At 35.4% G+C, this 23,114-nt stretch overlaps 1 protein-coding gene across 7 annotated transcripts in view; it reads left to right on the top strand.

Moving 5' to 3' along the window:
* The window catches only part of LOC107680707 (neural cell adhesion molecule L1-like protein), a 56,444-nt gene extending 43,676 nt beyond the window's left edge, over window positions 1-12,768 (top strand). For 3 of the 7 annotated variants that reach the window (XM_016476732.1, XM_016476734.1, XM_016476731.1), the window contains 7 exons: window positions 628-804; window positions 2,397-2,426; window positions 6,439-6,546; window positions 7,030-7,191; window positions 7,557-7,688; window positions 9,296-9,368; window positions 11,499-12,768. In XM_016476732.1, coding sequence (XP_016332218.1) covers window positions 628-804; window positions 2,397-2,426; window positions 6,439-6,546; window positions 7,030-7,191; window positions 7,557-7,688; window positions 9,296-9,368; window positions 11,499-11,700 — 884 coding nt within the window. In that variant the 3' untranslated portion in view covers window positions 11,701-12,768. Of the gene's footprint in view, window positions 1-627; window positions 805-2,396; window positions 2,427-6,438; window positions 6,547-7,029; window positions 7,192-7,556; window positions 7,689-9,295; window positions 9,369-9,474; window positions 9,532-11,498 lie in introns of all 7 variants that reach the window. The other 4 variants (XM_016476737.1, XM_016476736.1, XM_016476735.1 and 1 more) reach the window with 3 other exon arrangements.
* The last annotated feature ends 10,346 nt before the right edge of the window (window positions 12,769-23,114 follow it).

The raw sequence follows: 23,114 nt of genomic DNA, 5'->3' as shown, positions 1-23,114 counted from the left end.
GTTTAGCCTTATTTTATTTCTTTGTTGCCTATTGCTGACTGTTTACCAATACTTACTTGGAAAAACTTGCATTTTTTTTATAGATTTATTCATATTTGACTTAATTAAAGAAGTGTGTTCAGTGGCGTATTCATATTTTATTTGTAAAATATCAAAATAATTAATATAATACAATTAATGTTTAAATATTTATTTATATATTATGTAATAAAAAAATAGCCACGACGTAGTCCACACAATAACATTGTGATACTTTTGCATCATACCATAAGACATAGTATTATGACAACCTTATTGTTGTCCACTACCAAATTTTGGGTATTGTGACAATCCTAGTGCAGACTGTCAGTCTGTGTCTGTGACTGTCCAAAAAAAAAAAAATTATTTTGACCTCTGGCTCACTAAACACTTCTGGCGTTTCAATGACATGGCCTTCCTGCTACCAGTCCAGCTGAGCGACCAAACATAACACATGATGAACACATGTCGCTTTGCTGCATAGCTTTCTTTCTTGTTTATATTCTGTGTGATCATCCAGGGATTCTAATGTGTAGAACTATATTAATTTGTTTAGAAATGTACCATACCTTGCATTGATAGCATGCTCTGTTTCCTTTTCCTGTTTAGTAAATGACACAGAGGAACTAGGTTCTCTGACGACCCTCAACATCTCTGCTGACAGCAGTAAGCTGCACCTCCAGGATCTGGAAGCACTGAGCAAATATAAGTTTTACCTACGGTGCTGCACGCGTGTGGGCTGCGGACCAGCTGCCAGCGAGAAGCGCACCACTGTCCCTGAAGCGAGTGAGTACGAGTGGCAGCTGTTCAGGTGTGGGGGCGTCTCAAGGGAGTCAGCCTGTGGCATTCCAAAGGACAGGAAATCTGGCTCTCTGGCATGGATGACCAAGTTGCTGTTATGGGCATCGACCCGGCGAATGCAGGGAACATTATTTCGACCTCCCATCTCACCAAGCTTTTCATATGCCCATCTAAGCATTTCTTTACAGCTAAACAATATCATAACAGTGTGCAACTGGGCTGCATTAATCACTGTCTTGGAAGACCAAGCGCTTATTGATTTGGGGGTAAAAGCTTGCCTGCAAAAAGGAAGAAGAAATAATATGTTGCCTTTGGGGATGGAAATGTTGGATTGCTATTAATACAGACATATAAATAAGTTGTTAATCAACATCAAAAAAATATATTAAAAGAAAAAAACACACAACTGTGAATTTACAGCACATTTATCATGATTAATGGTGCAAGCCACCATACTTATCATCGGCAGTTAGCAGATTGTTGATAAAGTGCTGTTTATTTCCGTTTTGCTGAGGGTTCATAAGGAAGTTGTGTTTACGGAAGAAATATGATCGAGATGAAAATCCCAAGGCATAATTCCAGTATTCGGCAGAGTAATAGAAAACAGTCAAGAAAACAAATGACTGCTCTGATGTGAGGGGAGATATCTTTATGTGTCAATGGCAAACAACTGCCTAAACATGACCATGCATCAAGAAAATTAGCTGATTTCAAATACAGTTAGTAAAAAGTGTTTAATTTAAGTGCAACTTGGAGTATAAGATAGATAATGTTTTATTTTAAAAGTATCATTTTTCATATCATATTTCTGCACATTACCATGGCAATACCATGTTTTTTGGCCATGAAACGTGGTGAAACTATTGTATTATTTGAAGTAGCTTGGCTTCCATGTACATACCATAGTAAATTAATATGTCTAATATACAATATCAAACAAAAATACTGCCAAAAAAATTATCTTAAGTAAAGATACTACAGTCATTTTTTTTTCATGCATTGGTCAGTTTTGAGATTTTGGGCTAGTTTGCATCCATAACATGTATTATTTTAGACTAGTGGAAAGAAAACATCCAAAATACACATTTAAGTGTACAGTTTATCTATTTGCATTTGTATATTTCAGTTACAATTGCAGTTTAAAAGTATCATGGTATTTCCATGTATTTCTGGACATGTTACCATGGCAATATTCTATTTTTGGCCACGAAACATTCTTTGAAATACCTTAATTTCCATACAAATACCATTTAAAAGAATTTGTCAGTTTTTCCCTAATATATATATCACATACCATGGTATTTCCATTTGATACATAAAATATGCCTTTCAAACCCATTCTTTAATAGTTTCATATTTCTGGTGTGACATTTAAAAATATGACATCGTATTTTTAAATACTTTGGAATGGAATTTTCCAAGCTTCTTGCTATTGCATTCTCGCTTTAATGCTTCGGTAACAGGCACTGCTGTCTTATAAACAAGCCGTCTTATGAACTAAAGTTGTCGTGATTTCAGTGTCTTTCTGTCGTCCTCTCAATGTCTTTTTCATTGCTTTATTGCTTTTGTTTTGCCAGCTTCAACAGATGTGGCCTCTTTCAACATCAGTATGAAGTCTTCTGTTTTCCTTTGCACTAGAAATAGCTAACACACTAGACTAGAGGATAAAATCGTAGCTGTATTGTATTGTAGGACTCTATCTTGAAAATGCATGTGTACTCAATTATTTTTCATATAACAGCATAATGCTGTTTTAATTAATTAATTTATTTATTTATTTATTTTTGCCCTGTCCTTGTGTGAGTCTAGCTGACAGTACACGTCTTCCATAGATGGTTGCTAAATTAGATAAATCTCACTACTGACCTGTCATCTTCTCTACTGTATGTTGGTAGCTGAAGCTAATTGATTGATTCCATTTAATCCCATTCAATCCATTCACAAGATTTCTTGCATAATGCTATGGTTCAACTAACACAGACCATTTTTATATTTCATTTCGCACCCGCTCATTTAGTACATCACATGGCTACCGCTTTCTTAGCCACATCACTGCCTTAAAATAGTTCAAACCATTTAAAATACTGTCTTTCTTTTCAGGAAAATCCGGCTCACTATTTCCTCCAAGAAAAACCACTGTTTCCCCTGTGGCTAATGCTACTCTTTCTTCCATAGGTACTAAACCACACAAAAACAAGTCTGAAAAAAAAAAAAAAGAAACAATTTGGGCTTTTATGCTAGTACACTCTACAAATATTCAGTTTTGTAATAACAGAAACATATTCAAAAGTTTGGGGTTGGTAAGATGTTTTTTAATGTTTCTGAAAGAAGTCTCTTATATGATCACCTAAGTTGCATTTATTTGATCAAAAATACAATAAAACAGTAATACTGTGAAATATTATTACAGCTGTTTTCTATTTTAATATATTAAAATGTAATCTACAAAGCTGAATTTTCAGCATCATTACTCCAGTCTTCAGTGTCACATGATCCTTCAGAAATCATTCCAATATGTTGATGTGATGCTCAAGAAACATTTCCTATTATTGTCACAGTTTTTAATATTTTTTTGAAAACTGTGATATAATTTTGGGATAAATAACACAATTCAAGTCTTTACTGTCACAATTGAATGCATTCTTGCTTAATAAAGTATTAATAGATATTTTTAAAATAAGAAAATTAATGAAAATCTTACTGACCCCATACGGTAGTGTATTTATGGATGAAGTGTCAAGGTCTGATTTGTTGGGACTTATCAGAGGACTGAGGAATAGTGCTGATGAAGCACAGAAGGGGTTTTTAAATGGATAAGAAGAAGCCGTTTAAATTCTGTTGCTAAATTTTCCCACAAAAGTGGCTTTCGGGACTAGACTTGCAGGACTTGTGTGGCACGAGCTTTCCTCCCTCCCACTGTGGCAGCAGATGTGGACTGACAAACCTCCAGCTAGCTCGCTCAATATTTATAGCACCATTTCTATGTCAAGTAAAGGTGTCACACCGCACCGATGATTAACGCAATTTCTACAATAACAGTGTGGATGGAAACGCATCACGATTAGAGGATATCATTCAAGCATGGGGCGATGGGGAGGATAGCCGCAGTCCTTCAGTGCAGATGGATTCCTGAAAAGAGCCTGAGAATAAATGTGTTCCATTTGCATGTTTTGCCCAATGGGAGAGGTGTTGTGTAATTGAGATGTGTGGTAATGAGTTTTGACAGCAGACAACAGTCTGCCTAATTGCTACACCTGAGGGTGATGAAAACACAAGTTATCTGTGATTGATATAGCTCCGGTGGCACGCCATGTAGGTAGCAATTGTCCAAGTCGAATACTTTTGGCTTCCTGAATAGAAACAGTGTACGCTGTATTCAGGTGTTTCTGCAGCTCTCAGAATTTAGTGACTGCGTAATTACTACTCTGCGACTCTGTCTAAAATTATCTCGTATTATTTCTACTTATTTCGCCCAGTGTAATGAGCACATCATTATTTCAGGTCGTTAATTGGTCATTTAATTACAGAAGACTCGCAGCTATGTTTCTGATGGAAATTAACCCACACTCTTCTATTCATTCTATCATCTGAAGATCTGCCATTTGTTTGACATCCCATCACTTTAATTTCTTTACACTGTGTCCTAACCAGCCGCGACACTTGGGTTTCCAGTGACAAGTAATTAGTCTGACCACAATGAAAGTAACAATGCTCTGCAATGCAACAAACTACCAGCCAATCAAAACACATTTATTGTTCACATGACAAAATTACAGTAATTATGAGCTCCTAAGTAGTAAAAAATGCCTTTGTCAAAGTGGTAATTATTTTGCATTAGTTTGGGCGCTCCAGCATTTCTTACTTCAATGGTTATGTCATATACTAGTAAAATATATTTATTTATTAAAATATATCTGTATTAAAAAACACATAATTTTCCACATAATGTACATTATTGTTTCTCCTCTATGCCCTGCCTTTCTGAAGCTCGGCCATTTTTACAAAGCTCATCGGTCTGAAAAGCGAGGTGTACGCTGATTGGCCAGCTATCCAGTGCGTTGTGATTGGCCGAATACCTCAAGCATGTGACGGAAATGTTACGCCCCTTACCGTACTGTGATGCCGTCTCCCGGAGCGACGAGACAAAAAAATTAAAACCCATTATAAACGAGGCATTTGTTGCATCCAGTGGGGACATAATGGGTGATTATAATGACTTATACTGTCTTTTTATGCGTTGCGTTGCGTATCGCGCTGCGTAAACATAAAACCATGTCTGCATTTGTGATCGGAGAAATGACAAACATCAAGCGCTATTCTACACTGCTCAAAACTCGCGTTTGAATCGTCAGTGGCAAATTCTTTAAATATGAAAATTTACTTACAGGCTGTGAGTCAGAAGCGCCAGACTGTCCTTGCAAAGTTGGAATTGCCCCACTTTATAGAAACAGACACCAGCATTGTAGGCTATACTCTCCCAGGAAACAGTCCTAGTCCTCCATAAAATGCGCTGCACACATCTGAATATTTGGGTTGAACTTAAGCCTTCTTTCTTTGCGTGAACATTTGGGCGGCGTTATGCAAATCTTCCCACATTGTGACGTAGACATGTGGGGGCGTGTTAGAACGAACCGTTTTAGGTAGGCGTGGTTGACTCTTAACTTTTATAAAGAATATCTCTTTGGATTTGAGACTTTAGTCTTTGCAACTTTACAGATCTTCTTTATGCACCAAGAGCTTGTAAAATCGCATCATATGACCCCTTTAATTAATTAGTTATTATGAGGATTTCCATTTGAAGCACATTATTTCATCTGAGGATGTGAACAACTCAATGTTTTTTTTATTTTTTATTATTATTATTATTATGATAATTCCAAGTTGACATGAAGCTGCACAATATTTTGTTATGTGGAAACCAATCACATTTCCTTGTGGGCGGGGCTAACTACTTAAAAACAGGATGTGTAAAAAACTTTACATAGAAAATTTGCTTTTATTGTTTTCTCTGGTTTCACACCTGGTTAGGACAGTGCTAAGGACCGTTCACACCTAGAACAATAACTAAAATGATAAAGAAAACTATAACGATAACTATATTAGCATCCACACCCATGTACAATATCATTGTTTATTATAAGCATGTGCTGCAGTTCTGTTGTCTGCCACTGTAAAAGCTTGAGTAATTTAAAGCAGGATGGATTCTGATTGGCTGTCAATGTTTTTAATGTTCATCAGCTGGGAAAAAAAAAAAATACCAACATATCCTTTCTCTGTTCTGTTATTGCTATAATTGCGGTGACTCTGGTATTCTTTTAAATTTAGAATGATTTTTAAAACTATAACTTTATAGTTATCATCCTTGGTGTGAATGGGCCTTTACTGAAATAACTTTTTCTTTTGCAGTGCATTGCAACTTGAAAATGCATTACAAGTCAAAAAATTATGGCTAGGCCAGTAAGCATAATTTCGTTGAAGTGATGTCTGGCAAAGTTCACATATTACATCAAATGTAAAGAAAATAAAGAAGGCACTCTTTCTTCTCCAAGTCATCTAACAAGCAACCCTTCCTCATGTCATTTACAGTACTAACCCTCTGTGTCATTTCTCTTTTCTCAGCTGTGTTGAATATTAGCACCTCAGTTAGTCACAACTTTGCAAATATCAGCTGGATTCCAGGCACAGAGCAGACGGAGTCAGAGTTATATGTTGCCTTTATGAACAACCGTAAGCTTTTCTTACTGTTCTCCATCCTTGTTCTTATAAATTAACCTTGAGTTTCAATAGTATTTCTCACTCTTGTCTAAATTCTCCATAGTGTTTGTGTAGTCACAGTAAATTCAATCAAAAATAAAAGTTCATTAGTGATTTGTCTTTAGAGCATTATCATAGATTTAGAAGTAGATATATAGATTTATGATAATAATTTATAGCATATATATATAAAATATATTTATTAAGGCTGTCAACTGTTTTTTTTTTTTTTTTTTTTTTGAGTAAATTACATATAATCTTGATGGAATTTACAAATACCTATAGATTCAATTTTCAATTGCGTTACTTTTTTTAAAGTATTACTTTTAAATGTATAACATGTTAATTTGGCAGCCATAATATTTTTACCTCCCCCCATATACATAATTATGTGTATATATAGTACAGGTTTCTTAGTATACTAACACCACTTCACCCACTATGTACATCCTGTAGGTGAAGGTAACTGGAAGATTTCTGATGCGCTAAATTCTTCTAAGACTTTCCACATCATTGAAGGGCTCGAACCTGGGACTGAATACACAGTGCGTCTTATGACTAAAAGCTGGGTTGATAATTCTAGTATTTTTGAAGACGTTATCAGGACCAGTGCTAAAGGTGAGAAGAACGTAGTCTACCGAGATGACAGAAATGCAAAGCAAAATCGTCTTTTTCTCTTCTTTTCCCATCTCATCAAGAGTTCCGAGCAAAATCCTGTGATCAAATTGTCATGCGTGGTGTGCCTCATGTCCATCCCAGAGCATGTGTTCTGTGGATTTGATAAAAGGAATTATGCTTTATCAGCCTCTGCCATTGAGTAATTAGACATGCAGGCTGGCAGTTTAATATTAATATTTGCACATTTCCATTCTAGAGTTTGCCTGGTGTCTCTCATTTAGTGTAAGATGTTCTCAGTGGATGTCAACATTCAATGAAGTGTCCTCAGGAAATGTCAAACTAAGAGAATGCTTTGTCTCTCACAGGTCTGGCCAGTATTCATGGAGGCATCTCCAACCAGGGCTGGTTCATCGGGCTCATGTGTGCCATAGCTCTGCTCACCCTCATAGTGCTCATAGCATGCTTTGTGAACCGAAATAAAGGCGGAAAGTACTCAGGTATTCTCTCACACAATGAAACAAATCAGTTGCTGCAGAAAATTGCAGTTATTTTGTGAATGTGAACTGAATCTGCTAAATAGCAGTCAGAAAACACTTGCAAATGTCTAAACTGTCTGGAGATTTTCTTTTAAGAATAAAAAAGCCAAAAGGTTTAACAAGAAGTAAAAAACACACTGAAAGTAAGACGGAAAAACATTGTATATCACATTCACACCTCGATCATCACAGTAGCACATGAAACATGTTAATGCGTTTATATTTGTGACCCTGGAGCACAAAACCAGTGTTAAGTCGCTGGGGTATATTTGTAGCAATAGCCAAAAATACATTGTATGGGTCAAAATTATAAATTTGTATTTTATGCCAAAAATCATTAGGATATTAAGTAAAGATCATGTTCCATGAAGATATTTTGTAAATTTCCTACCGTAAATATATTGAAACTTAATTTTTGATTAGTAATATGTATTGCTAATGTCCTTCATTTGGACAACTTTAAAGGCGATTTTCTCAATATTTAGATTTTTTTGCGCCCTCAGATTCCAGATATTCAAACAGTTGTATCTCAGCCAAATATTGTCCAATCCTAACAAACCACATACATCAGTGGAAAGCTTGTTTTTGAAAAATTGACACTTAAGACTGGTTTTGTGGTCCAGGGTCACATTTAGAACATTTTGCACATCTTCGTTGGGGACTGCAAATTGGGTTTGACTCAAGGTTCTACCCAATAACATTGTTCTTCTAAATTGCTGTAACCTATACAGCTGTGAAATTTTTCTAATTACTGTACAGAAACAGCATGAGCCAGATCTGTTCATTTACATGTGTTAAAATTAACTTGCAGATGTGCTTGCTGATGCAGTACAATTTTAATAATAATAATCTTAATGTATGAAAAAAGTTTACAGAACAGCTGGTATGAAATGTAGTTATAGGCTAACCTTAAATTACTTTTAGGTACATATATGTATGTGTGTAAAGGAAATGTTGACTATTTACAGCATTTCCTGATAATTTCTTAATTTCTTGATTAATTAAATGCACGTTATACACACACACACTGTTTAAAAGTTTGGGGCCAGTAAGATTTTTTTTTTAAAAAGATATTAATACCTTTATTAAGAAAGTATGCTTTCAAATTATCAAATGTGACAATACATACTTTTACTGTCTTCCAAATAAATAAATAAATATTACAGAAATATTGGGCAGCACAACTGTTTTCAATATTGATAATAATAAGAAACTTTTTTGAGCACCAAATCAGCATATTAGAATGATTTATGAAGGATCATATGGCACTGAAGATTAGACTAATTAATAGACTAAATTAAAATTCAGCTTTGCCATCACAGGAATAAATAGCAAAAAAATATATTAAATTAGAAAATATGTATTTTAACGTAATATTAAACAATACTACTGCTCTTACTGTATTTTTGATAAATGCAGCCTTAAGACTTTTGTTAAAAACAAAAATACTTACCAACCCCAAACTTTTGAATGATAGTGTATACACACACACACACACACACACACACACACACACACACACACACACAGTCTCTCTAAATTTAGAAGGCTCTCTTTTGTTCATTCAGTGAAAGAGAAAGAGGACCTGCACCCCGACTTGGAGTCCCAGGGCATAAATGATGATACCTTCTGTGAATACAGGTATTTCAAACCACTACCAGGATTTACTGCACACATAGTGGCAGAATGACGGTAGCCTCTGACACTGTTTCCTTGTAATTTGTGCATTTTTTCTTTGGTTTGAAAGCCAGCACCAAACCAGCCTGAGCTCTGGACGTGCAGCAAGCTAAAGTAACCACCACACGTATGTGCTAAACAATAACAACAAAACCAGTGTTGTTCACACATCAATGCCACTGATGTGTTCCTGTTTCATGTGGTGCTTAGTGAGTAGCTAGTACACATGTAGCACTTTAGAAACAATGGCTTTGCTGTGAAAATTTAAATGAAGTTGTATTGAGATCGAGCGAACAAAAGATTACACAGTAAGATGATGGTAAACAATCAGGTTTAGTTGAAAGACACTTATCTTGAGGCCAGCATTAAATGCGTTTCTTGTTTTATTAATCATTATTTCTTTCATTCGGCGATCCAATAGCAATCTCTTTGAGAACTGTGTTTGTAGTGACAATTATTAATCTGAAATATTTTAGGCAGATTATCCGAGACGTGTTCATGATGAAGGCTGAACTCTAGATGTGCCTGGCTCGGTGTCTTGCGTTCCGCTATTTGAAACACAAGGCTTGTTTTATGCAGACGTCAAACAGTGTGTGAATGCATGAGCTTCACAGTTTGAGTGAAGATAATGCATGCTCAAATGCACCCATCCTCCTTCAGAATCGCATAAGTTTTAATATTTCTATGATATCAGTCCTTCCATTGGGTGTGGGGCTGGTGGTTTCATAGGCACATGCACTGTGTGTTTGAAACAGGAATGAATTGTTATGCTGGAGTGTTTCTCTGTTGCTATTTTAAAGGAGTTGTTCACACAATAATGGCAATTCTGTTATTATTTACTCACCCTCATATACTGTAGTTATAAACCTGGATGTTCTTTTAATGTTTTGTTTTATATTATTTCTATTTCAGGCCTTCTGAAGACAAGTAGATTTGTGTAAGGAACAGACAAAGTCATTATTCATTGTAAATTATTCCCTTTGTCAAAATGAATAACAATCAACTTTAAAACGACATTAGTTAGTACATTTGTTATTTGTTAAACACATTTTGATATTGAATTGTGGGCACAAACAAGGGCTAAACAGTCTCCTCATTATATTATAAGTAAAGCACAACTTAAATTTCTAATTTTTTCCTCACACAAAGTTTACATATGACTTTAGAAGACTTAACGTTCAAAACTTTGAGGTCAGTAAGATTTTTTTTTTTTATGTTTTTGAAATAAGTCTCTTGTGCACATCAAGGCTGTATTTACTTGATCAAAAATAATGTAACAAAATCAGTAATATTGTGAGTTATTATCGCAATTTAAAATAATTTTTATTGATAAATAAATATAATTATTTATTATTTTAATATATATATATATATATATATATTTTTTTTTTTTTTTTTTTTTTTTATAAAATGTAGTCTATTTTAAAAGCTGAATTTTCAGCAGTCATTTTGTCTTCAGTGGCACATGATCATTCAGAAATCATTCTAATACGCTGATTTGGTGCTCAAGAAACGTGTATTATTAATATCAATGTTAATGTTAATCTATTTTATATTTTTGCTTCATTTTTTTCAGCATTTGATGAGTAGAAAAAACAGCATTTATTTAGAAAAAAAATTTCTGTAACATTCTGTAACATTAGTGTGATTTTTGATCAATTAAATGCATCCCTGCTAAATAAAAGTATTAATTTCTTACCTTTCTATTAATTTCTTAACTTTTTTTGTTTTGTTTTGTTTTTACTGACCCCAAACTTTTATACAGTATTGTGTATAATTGAAACTGAATGCACATATGGACTGTCTATCTCATTTGGGCTAATTGTATATTTTATTATGCTTTTTTGGATTCATTTTGGAGATTGGCAGGTCATTATTAATTGTATGGAAATAGTTGCATGATGATTATTTATAAAAAAATTTTTTTTTTTTTTTAAATGGGTTCGGAACAAATGATGTGAGTGAGTACATAATGATACATTATCTAGCTCCTCTATATCTACTAGAGGAAGGTACTGGTTTAGCACTAGACCAATCAAACATAACAAAGACAAAGACAGCCAAACTCAGTTATGTTTCCCATGTCTTACACAGTGATAATGATGAGAAACCACTGAAAAGCAGCCAGCATTCATTGAATGGTGACTTGAAAGGAGGGGACAGCGGAGACAGCATGGTGGACTACGGCGACGAGGACGCTCACTTCAACGAGGACGGCTCTTTTATCGGAGAATACTCCGGACGCAAGGAGAGGGTCTCCATGGAAATCAAGGGAAACAATCAGAGCACAGCATAATGGACCATGGACAATTTATTTTGTTGGACAAGCTCTCACAAAAGGTCAGTGAAAAGGAAACAGAAGGAAAAAAGTGCAACATAACGGCACCTGAAGGACATTTTTGCAATTAATGTGTTATTGTCAAACTCTCAGTCATACTCACATCATTTTACAAAGCTTCATTTGTTTTGCGCACTGTAACTGATCAATCATGTCAGTTGTGTATACTTTTGTGGGGTGTTTTTGTATTAAATCTTTGAAAACCATTGGTGACTTTGGAGCTACCAGAAAGTTTGCTAAAAGCAAACGCTGTACACCGTTTTGCTTTCTTCGTGTCATCATGTAGCCAAGCAAGTTTTATGTCAGGGTATGAACTTTGTATTTTATTTTTCGTTGGAAGCAAATATTATTGACATTTTATATTTCAGATACTGTATACTGTTCATTCATTAAATGTGGGAATATTATGTGTACAAAGGAGTTGTTGGTTAAATAATCGTAATTTCTGTCGAAATCCAAAAAGCTTAAGGCAACATAAGGGTTGACACAATTAATCACATGCTTTGTTGAACATTTTTGCATTGAACTGATTATTATTAATGGTTCGTGCTATACTAACAAGCTGCATAGCCATATTCAGTACCATATAAACCCTACAGTGAGTCTTCTGCTCTTAACCCATTAGCCATAAATCAGTATATAATCAAATAGGCACACACTCAATGTTCATATTTCAAAAAAAAAAAAAACGCCTCTTTTGCCTTAGAATGACCTTGATGTTCTGGAAAGTATGATGTAATGAATCACATTCTCATGGATTCCGTGAAACAGGGTTGGAATTCCAAAATTCCACATTGGCATTAAATCCTATGAAATAGTTGTATCCATAAATGGACAATTCAGAAACAACACAAGTCCTCCAGAAAATGCATTTTTATTTGTTTTTGGAATGGCTCCACATAGAGTCAAACCCAGATTCTGTACAATGTTTCTGTAAATTCTGTTTGCATGTTGAATGAGGTTTGTGTGCAGATTTGACATTAAATTGTATCATTTTTCTTCACTCTGGGTTTGCTGAATGCAGCATCACAGCCTTTTGCATTTTGAACCTTGTGTGCTGATTAATGCCTGAACGCATGCATCCTATTGTGGTGCTTTTATGAACGTGCGGAAAACATCTTACATAGCTTTCATATTCCAGGCCCACTGCTGGATACATTAAGGTAAATGCTGACTGAGGGTGACAAGGACTTTAAAAAACACTGGAGTTAACACAGCAAAAAGTATTGGATACTGCAGGCAGAGTCTATGAAAAGATATATCGTAAGTAAAGATCTATAAAATAGTACATCTCTTTCAGAGCTACGCACCATAGATTCTGCTATATTCCTGGAATATGGTTTTACCAAGCAAATCAGACATTGTTCTCAATAAGCTTTCATCCCAGAGGAAATCTATGTATTTGGCTGTAAGAACATGGATGTGCTCTGTCAGGGAAATAACCTCAGTGAAAGTGTTGGAGCAGTTGGAAATGAGACAACGAGAAGAAGAACAGAGGGGTCAGCCACTCTTATGATGTGTTCAGCATATACAGATACGGCATCTCGCAGCAACACAGAGATATCAATAATGCAACATTTTTTACTGAGTGAGCAGCCTGAGGATACAATAGATGAAATCCACTAAATAAAAAACTGAAATTGTATTAGAAAGCCCAAAGATCTGCCTCTGTGGAGCAGCACAATAAAATGAAAATATTTGCAACTTCAGTTATAAGGTAGGAGATAGATAGATAGATAGATAGACAGACAGACAGACAGACAAGTAGATAGATAGACAGACAGACAGGTGAGTACATACAGCGATAGATGGAAAGACAGACAGGTAAGTACATACAGCGATAGATAGAAAGACAGACAGGTAAGTATATAGATAGATAGATAGACAGACAGACAGACAGACAGACAGACAGGTAAGTACATACAGCGATAGATAGACAGACAGGTAAGTACATACAGCAATAGATAGAAAGACAGACAGACAGACAGGTAAGTACATACAGCAATAGATAGAAAGACAGACAGACAGACAGGTAAGTACATACAGCAATAGATAGAAAGACAGACAGACAGACAGGTAAGTACATACAGCAATAGATAGAAAGACAGACAGACAGACAGGTAAGTACATAGATAGATAGATAGATAGATAGATAGACAGACAGACAGACAGACAGGTAAGTACATACAGCGATAGATAGACAGACAGGTAAGTACATACAGCAATAGATAGAAAGACAGACAGACAGACAGGTAAGTACATAGATAGATAGATAGATAGATAGATAGACAGACAGACAGACAGACAGGTAAGTACATACAGCGATAGATAGATAGATCTATAGATAGATAGATCTATATATTCAAAGTAAAGAAGAAGCAAAGTAATCTCTCAGAATAGCTTTTATTTGACTACTGATACAACTGAAGGTTAACTCAATGATACCTTTAGTGCTTGAGTGTTAGCATGACCCAGTTTGCCCCTGCTGAGATCATGCACATTCTTGCAGCAGCACCATCAACCAATCAGTTCCTTGCTGTTGCAGAAATATCTGGACATTTTTACATTTCTAAAAAAAAAAAGCAATTTTGTCATATCTTTATTAAGAACTTATTTCAAACACTGAGTCAACTTTGTAAAAACTCATTTTATTTTCGTTACCCACTCCTTAGCTTGAGACTTATGCATTGGCTTTACAGTACACAGGGGATCTGCATCCTCACAATCTCTTTATACATTATCTCTATAATTCACAACTTCGCATTTCACACTCCTCAAATTCTCACATTTTCTATGTGAGCTGAATTTCATTACTGCTATCTTTCACACGTAACCAGAGTTATAATTTCTCTCTCCCCTGTTAGCATTTATTTTTCTTTTGGAAACTGAAACATATACTAGTGCAATGCCTACATTTTCTATAATGAATTTTGCATTATATAGAGAAACATTAGATGAAGCTTCTGCAGCATCCAATCAGCAGCCATCTCGTTTTTACAATTAGGAGTCTAGATAGCAGCCTGACCCAGAGATGCTGAAATATTTGTGTATTTAATTCATTTATATTTCTCGCATGTAGCTAGAGACAGACCTCAAGTGAAGATGAGGCTGCAGCACAGAGCTCACAGAGACAGTGTATTGATTGGATTTTCTGCAGTCTCTGTCTTCATTACTTGCTGGAGCTTAGCAATGCATATTTTCTTTTGCTTTAAAATGTGATACCTAAAATAAAAGAGCAAGTTTCAAATTAATGATAAATATGGCTAAAGTTCAGTATTATTTATGGTAGCGTTGAGGCATGTTTAGCTGGAATAGTAAATCAAAAGGTTTACTGGCCGAGTAAGTTACACTTATACAGAATTTACACTAAATAAATACAGATATTTGAGTTAAAATAATATAATATTACTTGTATATTATCGTAAATGTTCTTCTAAGAAAAAGATTAATTACAATTACAATGCCCAAACATTTGACTTAGCAACACAATGGACACTGTAACAATATGAGGACTACATTAATAGTGCGTGAAGCACAGTTCTCACAGAAGTTACTTTCAAACCAAGCAGTTTTCTGTTGGTCAGTGTGGCAAATTCACATGTCCAACTTGAACACCAGTGAAATCTGAGTTGAGTACTTGTTCGCCATTGTGCGAAACTCCATTTGTGCAGGACACCAGATGTTCTACCTCATTTCTTTATAAACAGGTAAATTACAGTCGCTCATAAGGCCAATCAGTGTGATTATGATTATTTGTGATTATGTGTCAAATACATAAACAATTTACCATGCTACCTGAATATGCTTATTATTAATTATGTTGCTAGGCAACTGATTAAAAAGTCCTCAGATTATGGAAGACAAATACAACGTAGATCATGTTGGTTGTATATGTATACTTTCATTAATATGACCAGTGCCCATAACTCATAATGATGAATCTGTTTCTGATATGGTGCATGGCATACAAATAAACACTCGTGTTTATTTGACAAATGACTTGACAAAAATGCTAGCAAATTATTTCATTATACTGCCTTCAAAAAACAGGGAGCATATATAGCTTTATATAGCCACATCATTCCAATATTTCTTCCTTGTTGATTCACAGGGGTAATTAAATGAAATGTAGTCAGACTCTGATGCCATATGCATACCTCGCTGCCTCGATGGAGTGGGAAGGGCAGACTCAGTAAAATACCATTACTCAGATAAATAGAGCTAATTGAGCAAAACAGGTATTGGCTTTATTGAACAATAAATCAGATGCCACCCTCCCCACCACTTCCAAGAAGCAAAGGAGGAATTTAGAGACCACTACTGCCTGCGACAACACTGCTTAATTCATGCAATTAATGTGTGTATTAGAGGTTTATGAATGTGCTCTGGAAAGACAACCAGAATATATAATTCATAAACAGAAACACCCAAGTGAGTGTGTTTTCAACAGGGTGTTATAATGTACTATTGTGCTTTGAAGAAACAAGCTATCAGAAATTGAAAGCAATTTCCAGGCTTTTAATTTCTGTATGAAGACCTTAGCAAAAGCAATCAATTGCTCTGCTCCAAAACGTAGTGAGCAGCTTATGGAGGCAATATTTCAAGGCATCAAAATGTAGGAAGATACTGCTGGATACACTGCTGCAAGCTGAGTGGAAAACAAATATGATCAGAGAAATGTCATTTATGAATGTTTTTTTTTTTTATAAAACTAACATTAAATACAACACAATTAAAATTTGATTATTTAACCTATCTGTGTACTATAGCTACACTAAGGAAATCTATTAAACCATTTTATTTTCAAATTAATTTGAAATGTTAACATTAAACTCTATTGGAATCAATTAATTTATATAGATCACTTTCTAAGCAAATAGTATGTGAAGAGGGTCTGTGGTATAAAGACTTGTTTTTCTGAAAATCTCTATAATGCCACACTGTTCCCTTTCAGGAACTTGAGCTGCGTCGAGATCGCTTTGGGAACGCCCCTGCGTGACCGCGTTCTGAAGCACGTGTGAAATCAGTCCAATGGAGCAGCGAGACGTCACGTTGTTAAATGTGAGCCAAAATCATCACAATTAAAAGAACCAAAGACTTAAACTACTTCAGTCTGTGTGCATTGAATTGATTTAATACACGAGTTTCACAAATTGAGTTGAATTACTAAATGAACTTTTCCACGACATTCTAATTTATTGAGATGCACCTGTACATTATTTTGGAAATATATATTTGCAAGCATATAAATCCGAAAATCATTATATTACAGAAGATATTTCACCAGTGACCGATTTTTTTAGGGGCTCTTATAATAGCGTGAAATAGAAGTTGTGTTTTTCCCTGTCTGCTGCAAGCAGTTGTAATATAGAGTAATCAGTCACTTGGAATTAACGGCTCAGGTGATTTGCTCTAGACAAATTGTATACAGAATTGAGCACCCTTGAAGGAAAGATGGGAGATATCAGGTCACATGCTTCAAGCACTGCATGCACCAGCCAAGCAACTGCCATTGATATAATTGCTCTCTCAATTAATTTTAGACCTCTTTGTTCAGAAGAGCATTAATTAGGGGCCACACAATGGTCAGTCAAAACTGCTAGAATATAGGCCTACTAATGATCTGGAAATGAAATGCATGTCTTATTTACAGTAGTTTGTATAGTGTAGTCTTATGATCTGTGGATAATGAGTTTATGAAGAGATCATTATGATGGTGTCCCACTAACATATAAGGAGCTCAGCTGCTTCAAACCAGTGTAGCTTTTCCAGTAAATTATCCCCCCCCCACCCCACCAACGATTAGGGGTGTAGCGTAACAATCAATGTCACATACTGCCAAATGAGGGGAAACATACAACCACAGAGTCTCTCTTGTACTAGTGCTGGTAAGTTCGATTAATTCTAGTGAGTCAGTAATCTGATTCATTCTGGTGAATCGGTTCGTTCGTTCCTTGGAATATTAAATGTAGTTTTATTTTTTATTTTTTATAGAGTATTGATAACGGCGATATCTTGTTTTCGATATTCTGAAAATTAGGAAAAACATTTTATTTTCAAAATAATTACCTTAAAAATAACTGATAATCAGGAACAGGGTTTGCCAGAGTTTACTAGAGTTTAGAGTTTATACCGAAATAAATGCGTTTTATAAGAGAAGTTACGGACTTTTTGCGACAGGTGGGATTCAGCTAAAGCCTAATTCACACTACACGATTTTAGCCCGATTTTTCACTCACCGACAGGTTTTGCGAAATCGCCGACAAATGCACGACATCGGAGGCAAATCGGTGCTCGTTCACGCGAGTGACAATCACTCAGTGTGAATTATCAAAGACGCGATCTGAGGGAATCGCCGACACGTCGCCGACGCCCGTGAAATATTTGGCATGCTAAATATCTGGAGCTGTCGGCGATTCACAATCACGCTGTGTGAAATGAGTTCTGACTGAAAAACACATCGGCGAATGACCTACAGCCAATGAGAGACCAAGATACAGGGCAGAGGGAAGTTCAGGGAGGAGTTATATGAAACAGTTTGCGGACCAGTGTTGCCAAATCCGCGATTGCCGCCGGTTGTTTTTTATATCAGCAGGTTGAAGCAACCCCAATAACGTGATATTTAGGGCCTGGAATGTGAATTGTACCAGAAAAACCCCACCAAAAAAATTTGTATTTTACCAACCCCCTAGAAGAATCTATCTAGAATAATTAATATCTAGTGCATATGCACAGAGAGATTTGCGAGTGCACAGGATAGTTTGAGTGAGAGAAGAGACAGGTTTTAAGTGCGCGCACACTCTCTGGGCGAGAGCAGCGTGTATCTGAGCACGCGCGTCCGGTTTTGTGCGAGAGCATAGGAAATCCGCGTGCGAACGGGGAGATTCGCGCTCGCGCGTTATATTAATGTGCTTTCGCGCTACAATAATGCTCTCTCGACATTTGTCATTAAAATAACGCCATAACAAGCCTGTCACTACAGAAGTAATGACTTAAATTCCTGAAATTATATTTACTATACATTTACAACATGAAGGCAGATAGTGTCACAGAAGTAGCCTACATGTCTGCTTCATTATGTCTGACACAATGTTTCACAGGTTGGAAATCCCGCATCTGACCTTCATGGTGAAATTATGCTTTTAGATGCAACAAAGCCATTGTAGAGAAAATAGCTGGGAAAATGGAATGCAATCACCCCAGATTACCTAACTGAAAGCCTTCACCCACTGTCTGCCCACAGAACCTCCGACAAGGAACATTTAAGAAATGTGCTGTGAGCTTCAGGGGTAAATGTTTGACTGGTTAGCTTTGACAATTATCCCCTGCTGGTAGGTGCTGTAACTGCACCATTATGACGACAGAAATTTTTCTGATTCAGGCTGTTTTTTATTTATTTAAATGTGATCATTTAAATTTGATTTAAATCTTTTTAGATTCCAATTTTATAGATGGAAACCATTTGAAAGTTCATTAAGACTTGAAGGATCGACTTTTATTAAATAACAGTGTGTCTCACAAATGATGATTCATCAATTGTTCTAAAGTCATACTTTTGTAATAAGTTTTATTCTAAATTTGTGAAATAAATGACAGAACAACTGAGACCGTGTGTAGGCAACACTCACATATACTCTGGGTGGCCTTATAAATGTGTTAAGATTAAATTTTATATATATAAATATTTCATCTTAATTATATTTCATCATAGAGTAAAAGGTGCTGTATAGTCTGAGCTGTGATAGTTTCTTTGCATAAAAATACAGATACGCATAGCCTATGTATAGCTGACTAATCGGAGGTCCGTAATCGGTGTCCGTATAAAAGGTGTTTAAACTGGTTTGGAGGATGGCACTTGCATTGCTTGAGGATCTCAGGTGAGAAAACATCTTTAAAGAGAATGCTGAAAGTGACGAAAGACAAAAAAAAAGTAATGAGGAGATTGGGTGTATTTTATGCAAATTATTAACTTAGAACAAGCTCATTTAGAATTCAAATTCATTAATATTATGACCAGGGTAAGAAAAAAATGAGGTGCTGCTCATGTACATGTAGATTATGTATCATTTTTATTGAAAAGTTCTCCTGTGCGTATAAATACGAAAAATCCACAAAATTATTAATGAATGAGACCCAACATGTCAGTGGTGACATTTTTGAAAGTAATTTAAGTTTGTCATTGTTATAGTGAAAATAGCAAACTTTGTTGGTCGACTTTATTTGTTTATACAGACTATGTGAACATAGCCTGTCCTGTAGTTATTATTCTTCATATTTTATTTTTACATAAATTATATTTCAAAAGAAGTAACTGTGAACAACTTTTGTGTTAGTTATTAAAACTTCCCATTATACCAAACTCCTGAGGGAATCCTGAGGGTAATGTCACTATAGCCCAGTGCTGTCAACATCCTGCCAAAGCCCAAACTGTTTTTATATATTTCTGCATTGCCGCATTAAACAGTCAGCATGGGACAATCATTGACAAAAAAATAAAAATAAAATCTTCCACGTCACCTGTCAGCTCGAGGCAAAAATATCAATGTCAAATTCGCAATGACAAAAGTGTTACCTGTCTGAGTAGAAAACACTACATAACCATTTAAACACTTACAAACTGCACTGCTGATCCACTCGTTCTATTTTCCCAGGATTCTCAGCACAAGAACTATCGAAATTCCTCACCGTGTGCCACATTGGGCACTCTTTGATCCCTCTTTATGATGGACAGATCTTGTAAGCTGCGATTCCTCCACCAACAGATTTCAAAGGCAAGATGCCTTGCAAGATGCTTTAGCTTCATGTCCGGGTGCATTAGCTTTATGACATTTTTCATTTTTCATTCATGGCTCTAAGCGAAAACATTGCCCTGTGTAGTCTCAGGAGTTAAACGTAATGTGCCAAATTAAGTCAAATGTTTCACGTTCATGACCTGCAGCCATAGCAACATTCGTGAATGGCGTCTTAATTGGGAAAACAGGGGGTTTCAAAGCTCTCACGTCTGACACAATGAACAAGAAGGCTCATGTCACTTGTGTTAAATGTAGATGTACATGGTCTGTTTTATTCTATAGAACTTGTAACCGGTTGCTTCCAGATAAATAACTGTTCACCAGTACATTGTAAAAAAAAAAGGGTTTTCATAGTTGTAAATAACACATTTTAATTATCTAAATAACCTTTTTCAAATATAAAGAACCTTTTGTGCAGTGGGAAGGTTCTTCATGTAACCATTGATGCCAATAAAGAACCTTTATTTAGATGCATTTGCATTGCACTGTAGACTTAATCAAGATTAAAGTTAATTTGTAAACAAAATCTAAAGCTTAAAGAGCTTGTTCGTTCAGCAAAATAATAAGCAGGCTTGCTTGTAATGAGAATCAAATTAGAAATATTCTTCTTCTTTCAATGTTTGAAGCACATTTCATTGATAAGGTAATGAAGTATGACGCAGGTCGAGCGCAGAAAGAAAGATCATTTACCATCTCTTGATGTATTTCAGGGCCACCATCTGTAATTTTACGCTTGATCTGGAGTCCCTTTATCCTCTCTTTACTGCTGAGCCTTCACTATCAAATGTACATCCAGGCGTCTTTGCTCGAACGCAGATTCTGCTACAGCAGCAAGACGGAATTAATTGCCATGGCAGAGATGCTCCGTGAGGGACAATGCAGAGGATAGGCAGCAAATGGATATGGCTGGGAGGCTTGGCAATAACGTCAAGACCAGTGATGAATTGTGACTCTAAACAGAGTAACAACATAGAGTATTGAATTTGTTTATATTTGCAATGATGGATATAATCCAAGGTATGAGGAGCCTACTGCAGAGTATGAATGATAAATTCTAGGGACATTGGCTTTCTTATTGATTTCGTGTATTTTTTTATTATTATTATTATTACAGGCAGTAAGATCAGCCAGTGGATTATGGATGATTTTGATCTGATTCTCCTGTTTAATAGCATTCCCTGCTTTACAATGGTGAAGAAACAGTTTTGAATGTTTTAGTATCAATGACAAATAAGGATAAAAACTTACCACCCTTAATAAACTTTTGACAGTCAACATAATAATTTTAAATAATAAATATAAATAATATATTTCCTAATATATAATAATTATATATATATATAAATAAATAGTTACAAATATATATTTAAAGAAATAATATAAAATTATAAATATAAAATAAAAACATTAATATTATTATTACATTTTTTCCTCTGTGGAAATTTTTTTTTTTTGTTTTATTACAATACCCAGACACATTTGTTTGAGAATCTGTAGATATGATTGGTTGGTGCACTACTATAAACAATATTAGCATCAAGCCAGCAGAATTATAATGCTTTAGGCAATTTACACTTACTTTATACTTCTGAATCAAGCCATGTAAAGCAGAAAGATCAGTAAACTGCTAACAGAGCTTATAGCCATTACCACTGCAAATAGAGAAATTACATAAATGATCTCAACCACGTCTTTAATGTGTCATAGAATAGCTGTTCATGAAATCAATAATTATGTTTTCTCAAAATGTAAAGCCTTTAAACCAAGGTCTTCCATAAACAAGCTGATGAAAAACATAGCAGGCAGATTCTGATTTCAATCACAAGCTTGCTATCTACGTACATAAGACACTCAGCCAAAGCTAATTTTGTGTGTGGTTTGATGCTTGACACTAGAATGATTGTGTTTACCATCCTTATTATTTCCTCAACAAATAGCTAAATATTAATCATCCTTATTTGCATGACTCGCAGTGGGATTCCATACACGTCTCTAATGAGATTTGATTACGCGAGATGTGGCTCCATGGCACCCCGCCACATTTCTACCTCTCACACCTGTTTACGGTGTAAATGGCTTGACTTCTGATTAAGATTACAGGGAACAAACGTCTGCATAGAAAGCACAGATCAAGTAGTAAATGGAAAGTAACTTTAGCATATTGACACTGGTTTTAATGGAAATGGTTTTGCTTGTTTGTTTTGTCATCCATTTTCCAGCTGCATTGATGTTTACGCTGTATTTAGCAGTAGCTTATTTTAAAGGATTTTTCTGTTCTATTTGAATGAGTTCAATGCAAGTTAATCTCTGTAGACAGCATCTGTGACGTTTAGGTAAATCGATCATACTAATCTTATGTTAAGTCCTGGTTTATGCTTGGTGTGATTGTGGCAGTGCACATTCTATTGTAATTGTGTTACATTAAAGGAATAGTTTACCCAAAAATGAAAATGTGCTAAAAAAAAAAATCTCATTCTCAAGCCATCCAAAATGTAGATGATTTTGTTTCTTCATTAAAACAGATTCAGAGAAATTTAGTATTATATTATTTGCTTACCAATGGATCCTCTGCAGTGAATG

Source organism: Sinocyclocheilus anshuiensis, unplaced genomic scaffold (assembly GCF_001515605.1).
Source record: "Sinocyclocheilus anshuiensis isolate Anshui unplaced genomic scaffold, SAMN03320099.WGS_v1.1 scaffold396, whole genome shotgun sequence".
Classification (NCBI taxonomy): domain Eukaryota; kingdom Metazoa; phylum Chordata; class Actinopteri; order Cypriniformes; family Cyprinidae; genus Sinocyclocheilus; species Sinocyclocheilus anshuiensis.
This window is presented reverse-complemented; position numbering and strand designations above follow the sequence as displayed.